At 35.3% G+C, this 6,804-nt stretch overlaps 1 protein-coding gene across 1 annotated transcript; it reads left to right on the forward strand.

The window, feature by feature from the left end:
* The first annotated feature begins 346 nt into the window (after nucleotides 1–346).
* Nucleotides 347–6,447, forward strand: tmem9 (transmembrane protein 9). Its single transcript, XM_042491735.2, has 6 exons — nucleotides 347–491; nucleotides 604–752; nucleotides 2,013–2,104; nucleotides 2,222–2,330; nucleotides 2,980–3,111; nucleotides 4,072–6,447. Exons 2-6 carry the CDS (start codon nucleotides 660–662, stop codon nucleotides 4,210–4,212), a joined length of 567 nt encoding a protein of 188 aa, XP_042347669.1. The 5' UTR covers nucleotides 347–491; nucleotides 604–659; the 3' UTR covers nucleotides 4,213–6,447.
* The last annotated feature ends 357 nt before the right edge of the window (nucleotides 6,448–6,804 follow it).

Raw genomic sequence — 6,804 nt, forward strand, 5'->3', positions numbered from 1 at the left:
TTGTAGAGTTAATAAGAATGATTAACTCTCTTATTACCCTTATCTCCTTATTTATGACTTCTGTTTACTTATTTTTACTCTGCTGTTTATTATTGACTTGCCCTGACTTGTGCTGTATTTATTGTTTAAGGGGAAACATAATTTCATTTTTATTTATGTTTATTTAAGTGCATATTGAAGATGACAAATAAAGGAAATCTAGTTCATAAACTGAAAAACTTGTACCTATAGTTGTGACACAACTAGGAGTAAAAAGTGAAATGTTGATCTTTTAAGGGCAGTGGAGTAACTTAGTGAAAAGTACATGTGTATTTTTGTCTTTGTGTCCAGCAGGTGGCAGCGTCACTACATCTCTTATCTTGTTTTTGCGTGTCATGTGACGACAACCCGGAATCAAAGCCTAAAATTAATTTGGTCGATCTGTCTTCCAAATACAGTCAGTTACATCCTGAATGCACAGCAGAAACAAACACTCCAGCTACTATCAGCACGTAAGTGAACTGTATCAGTAGTTTTGTTGCATAATGTGATTGTTTTTAGCGGCCGTGAAGCCCTTTATTATCGCTGGTAGCTGCCTGCTAACTGCTGCATGTGTTTTGACAGAGAGCTGCTGGTGACTCTGCAGCAGCCGCACTCAAAATCCTGTGGCGTGTGTCAAAATGTCGTCTGGCAGGGAGGGATCCTGGACCTTTGTTGTATCCGCAGTGTTGACCTTGTTTCTGCTGGATGCTGTTGTTTTCGTGCAGGCGAAGGTGAGGCATGCAGCTCCACACATGATCAATAACGTTACCTGCAGAAAATCTCAGTAGTGACATTTATAAACTGACCTATTTCCTCTTTGACAGGAGAGACGATGTTATTTTTGGTTAGTCACTTGACTTATTTTTCTTAAACTATATTCATATATCTAACAGGATGAAAAAAATACCTTTTTAGTTCATCTGTAATGTAAATATTGAATGAGTGGAATATAACTCTTGTCAGTGTGTATTGTTTTTAGCCCTTTGCTACGAAGCAAATCGGCCTGATTTCTTTCAAAAACATGGAAAGAAGGCAGTGTTAGATTTAAGAATATCTAACACAAATTTGACAAGAGATTTATTTATTTTTTTTTACAAGATTTCCTGGAAATTACACAAAAAGAACAGGAAATGACCTGAAAAATTGCTTGGATTTGATAACAATTCTGTAACATAATTTCAAAGAGGTAATCATGATCATAAAAAATAAAAAATTATCTTATCTAAACTATGTTTACATAGTTTAGATGAGATAATTTTTTATTTGTTCCACAATTCACAATGTTACAGCAGCTATGAGGTACAGTATAAGCAGTGAAAGAACGATACAATAGTAAAAACAAAATTACAAATATGAAAATATTCAAATGTTAGATATTAAAAAAAACAAGGTGCCAAGTATGATTAAACATTAACATGAAATAAAATAAAATTATAATGTGCCAATTACATTATTTGATGTTGATAATTGTCTTAGAAAGCTTCTTGTTGGAATCTTTTTTTTATTAATATAACATTTGGTCTAAATAAATGCATTTTTCTCTACATGAATAAACTAAAAGAAAAAATTTTCAGTGTATCCAAACAATATTTTTTTCTGTAGTTTATTAAAAGAGGGTCTATATTCTCAGCAGTGACAGTTTTCTTTGCAGGCAAGGCCAAAACAAATGCATCAGCGTTTCTCTGAGTTTCCTGCGTTTACAGTGAAGTTTTTCCCTGACTAATTACTGTTCAAGGATGTGTATTTGGCTTTGTCAGGTGCTCCTTTAGTCTAATGTCTCTGATATAAAACAGTGTCACCTCAGGATTTTTGTACCTCTCGAGCTGGAAAAACTGGAACCTTGTTTACACAGCAAACTTTGTACAACTCCGCTTTGTTAATAAGGGACAGAAAGAGAAACAGAGGGAAACAGAAAAGTGAACTGCAATGTTAAAGTAAGCAGTTGGCTAAGTTTGTTCCCACTATAACTCAGTTTTTCTTGACAATTACAGAACTTTGAGGATGTTCGCTGCAAGTGCATCTGCCCACCATACAGAAACATCACTGGCCACATATATAACAGGAATGTGTCCCAGAAGGATTGGTAGGAGAAACCTTTGATTAAGACTTTCAGTCATAACACACCCTTCTTGTTTTTGCCCTGAAGAGAAATATGATTAAGAATTGCTCATCCATCTTGACACTTTGATGTGTTTAACAGTAACTGCCTCCATGTAGTGGAGCCTATGCCGGTGCCTGGCCATGACGTGGAGGCGTACTGCCTTTTGTGTGAGTGCAAGTACGAGGAACGAAGTAGCAACACCATCAAGGTATCACCAGCTTTCTTTTGGTTTTACTCTGTCTTGTGGCAAAGCACGTCTTTCAGTCTTTAATCTTGAACCTCATGAACCAAAAACATACAGGGGCGGTGTGATAAGATGATGTTGTGCTTTATTAACCCCACAGGAAATTGTTGTGCAGTACAAAGAAGGAAGGAGTGCAAATGTAAAGAGTCCAAATCAAACAAAATATAAATAATAAAGATTATGGTGTGCCACATAATATGAGTCATTTATGATATTATAAAGCCTTTAAGTTTGTCTGCTTAATCTAAAGAAAAATAAATTGTTCAGTGGTTCGGTTTCTGTCAAATAAATAACAGTTACAAGAGCAGTCGCTGCCATTGAAAACTTGGGTCACAGTCTCCCTCCAACAATGCAGTTTAAGTGTGTATTAAACAATAACAATAGTAATAATAAAATCACATAAGAAACTAAAAGAAACCTCTGCAAGTGTGTAATAGTGTCTTTGTTTACAGAGAGCTTCTTCTATTTAGGAATCTAACTTTCTATCAACATTTTCAGGATGGTATTGTGTACTGATGATGAGCAGTAAGCAGTGTTATCAGGGGTTGATGCCAGTGTGGTCCCTTCAAATTATGTAAGTATTTCTAAATGTTTTTCACGCTGTCTGTCCCAGGTAACCATCATCATTTACCTGTCTGTTGTGGGTGCACTGCTGCTCTACATGCTGTTTCTGCTGCTGGTTGATCCTCTCATTCGCAAACATGATGCCTACACTCAGCCGCTGCACAACGAGGAGGACTCTGAGGTAACCGTGCAGCCTAATAACCCGTGATCAGACACATACAGGACATGCCTTTATTTCATTTCAGCTGAATGTGAAGTCCTCGGATTTAATTTAGGCAGAAGTTATTAGCACCAGGTGTCCATAGCCAACAACGGTATTTGTAACTGGTATGTAACTAACTGATTTGGCTATTAAAACAACCTGGATGTATATTCTCCTGGGTTTACTGGGAATATCTAAATATGACATTAACAAAAACAGGCCCATTCGGTCATTCTGTTTTTGTACACAGTGTGCATTTAGCAGCTTTATACATCCTCTAAACTGAAAATATTGAGTTAAGTAAGTAAAAAAAAAATCAAAAGTCAGCATTGAATCACACAGGATTCTAACCCCAGTCTTCTGATTCAGATTTACTTTATTGAATATTATAAAAATATAAAAAAATGTAAAATGAGCAAAATTCTTGGGTCTTGCCCCTATGATTTACAATATAAAGTGCACAGTATGAAGTGCATTATTAAAGTGCTTTAAAGTGCATCATAATTATACTAAAAGCATTATTAGCATAAATAATCTTCTATGAAACAGTAATATTAGTGAGTATCATAAAAACTATACTAAAACCTAAATCAAAAGATTTCATAATCATAATACCAGAATAAAAAAAATGTCAGTTCTTTTTACCACTTCACCTGACTTTCTTGCACCATGCTTTCTTTAATTTGCCACTTTAATTTCAGAGAATACCTGATATTGGCTAGTTTTATCTCTAATCATGACCTTATTGCCATAATCCTAACTGCCTCCAACCTCCATGTGTCGGCATGACGAGTACAAGCCAATCAAAGCTTGCGGTGGGATTTGAATAACTCTTTGTAGGGATGGGTGCAAATAGACCAATAGCTGCAGTGTAATTATTCTCATCTGGGTGCAAATTGACACTCCGTTTAATTTTTTCCTTTGTGTGTGTATGTTCAGGAGATGCGTCCACCGGTGGACAGCGCCCAGGCCAGAGGAAACACGGTGCTGGAGCGGGTTGAGGGAGCACAGCAGCGCTGGAAAAAGCAGGTGCAGGAACAGCGCAAGACAGTTTTTGACCGCCACAAGATGCTTAGTTAAACCCTACAGCTGACCTCAAAGCAGGTTTAGGTAACTCACGTGGGCTCAGTGCTTTTACACTTTTCACCAGCTGCACTCTTATTAACCTCTTTGTCATTGCTGTGCACTGCTGCTCCCTCTGAATAAGCATTTCGTCACTAGGAAAATTTTAAGCACACTGACCCAACAAGCAGGTGTTTTTATTTATTATTATGTAAAACTTTAGGCTAAGTTGCAGTTGTGAAAAAACTGCATGTTTGCGGACCATTAAAGGCTAGAAATCATCTCAGTCATTTCAGCAATTTGCAATGCAACAAATTTTGAATGTCTTGATAAACTAAGAATCCTTTTTTTCTCTGTTAAGCCAGACTGTGAATAGCTTTTAAGCTTCCTTGTGATCTTGTATCTTGTTAGCTCTGTGCTCATTTGGTATAATATTAAGCTGTTTTTCTTGTAGCATAGTTTATGCAGTAACCTCAGAATAGGTAAGCTTTATGTATGTGAATGGGCAAAATTTAGTTATTTGGGTAGAAAGCATACTCTGCCTCTGCTGTTGTCAAGCATTTTACATTTCAGTTTTGCATTAATAGTAATTTATTTATGGTAAAATTATTGTTAGAATTATTATTTATTTGTCCACCATTGCTGTGCATAGTAACCTGGGCATGTTTGGAGTATTTTGCACTAAATGATTGCAAATTTTGGGCTGTGTTATTTTAAAGTGTCTTTATGTAACTCTGAAAAAAGGAAATTGTTGAGTCTCTTTTCCGTCAAATACAAACTCTTTGGATTAATGGTCAGACTGAACCACCAGCTCATTGCATCTGTATTTGACAACCTGAGAATGATACTTAACTGTCTTACTCAATAGTTAAATGCAACATCTGAAAAGCTTCTATGTTTGCTACCTTTAAGATAACCCCAATGTGTGCCTTTTTCTATTTTCTCTCCTTGTGTGGGTGAATGTGTTGCAGCAAATTACAGTGCATATTGTGGCTCTTAAATGCAAGAAATTTAGAGCATGTTAAACATAACAAATGGTGAGTTCTATAAAGGCATTTAAGCTGCTATATTGTTCACCACATTGTTTATTTTGAATTTATTAATCGAACCTGATTGAAAAAAGATTACGGCCACGTATTTTGTCCTGTATTTTGCTGAAGAGTTTGAACATACTTTCCCATGCAAAGAGAGAAATTGGAGAACGGGGCATTAAACAGAGCTTAATCAAATCTCTGCCACTGGAGAATGTCCTAAAATCTAACCTAATCAGTAAAGCTGCTGATAATTTGTTTAAGTGTGGCAGAATCAGGATGCCTCGTGGCTTTGGAGGGCCCTCATGTGCATCATCATGTGTCAGTAAATTCTCCCTTGCATCCTTCTACTGAACACATTACCTCATGCACAATGTAAAATTATGTTTATTGTCAATCATGGTTTTTTTTTTTTATATAATTGAAGTGTTTTTGATTGATTTTTAGGTATTGTCTCATATCACTGGAATTAGTCTTTTTTTTTATCTCCAGCCTAACTGGAGTTTTTCACTGCTTGTGTATTCATTTGGCTTGATGTGAAATAAAAAAAACCCTATTCTTAAAATATATAAAATACAATTTTTTCAATTCATTCATTCAGATGTTTCAGAATGTTTGTTTAGTTGTTGCAGAAGTCAGTTATTGTTGTTTAACAATAGGGGGCGACAGAGTACACAATACGTGCACTCTTGGTTTACACTTTACTCATGAACTCTACTGAAACACTTTTATTATCAAATGAATCCTCATGTTTGGTGTGGTGTTCAGCATGGGGGAAGTCTTTCAGCAGTTTCATCTCTTTTATATGGAACATTATGCTGCCAGTTTTTAAAGTCGTAAGATGTTGTATCCTACATAAGTATTTTATTCCTAAAATCACATGAAGCACTATCCAAACTAATCCCTAATCTTTAGGGCTGGATGATAGCTTAAAGGTATGCAATCCAACATTGTTGGTCACTGTGTGTAAACAGCTAATCAATGAGTGTGAAATCTAAAGCTAATCACAGATTTACTCTTGACTAGTGTTTCACCTCGCTTTATTTGCATTTCTTCATCGCTTTAATTAAAGTGTCATAGTTAACGAAAACTTAAAAAAAGGTGCGGAAAAAAACATTTCAGTTAATTGAAATAAGGATAAAAAGCAGACTTTAGAAAATAAAACTTACACAACATTGTGTACTTGCAAAACTAATTAAAATAAAAATATACATGAAATGTCTTGAGTTTTGGTTTTGTCAAACTGGTCATGCTTGTCAACACAGCAAGCATGAGGAGGCATTGGTTCATGTGTTTAAACATGGGATGTTTATAAGATGTGAGTCAACAGCATTCACAAAGTGTTTGCATTGGAAAACCTATTCTGAACTTTTTAAATGTTATCCATGACAAAGACCCCCCATAGCATATTAGAAAAAATAACAAAATAAAACTGATTAAAAACTAATAAAACCTAAACTAAAACTGAACATTTTATAATAATAAAAACTAAATTGATAGGAATAAACACACTCTGGAAACTAAACTAATTTGAAAACAAATATAAAAAAAGAAAAAAGAAAGAAAATGCAAAACAATA

Source organism: Plectropomus leopardus, chromosome 9, assembly GCF_026936395.1.
Source record: "Plectropomus leopardus strain MGB_pleo_1.0 chromosome 9, ASM2693639v1, whole genome shotgun sequence".
NCBI classification, from domain to species: Eukaryota; Metazoa; Chordata; class Actinopteri; order Perciformes; family Serranidae; genus Plectropomus; species Plectropomus leopardus.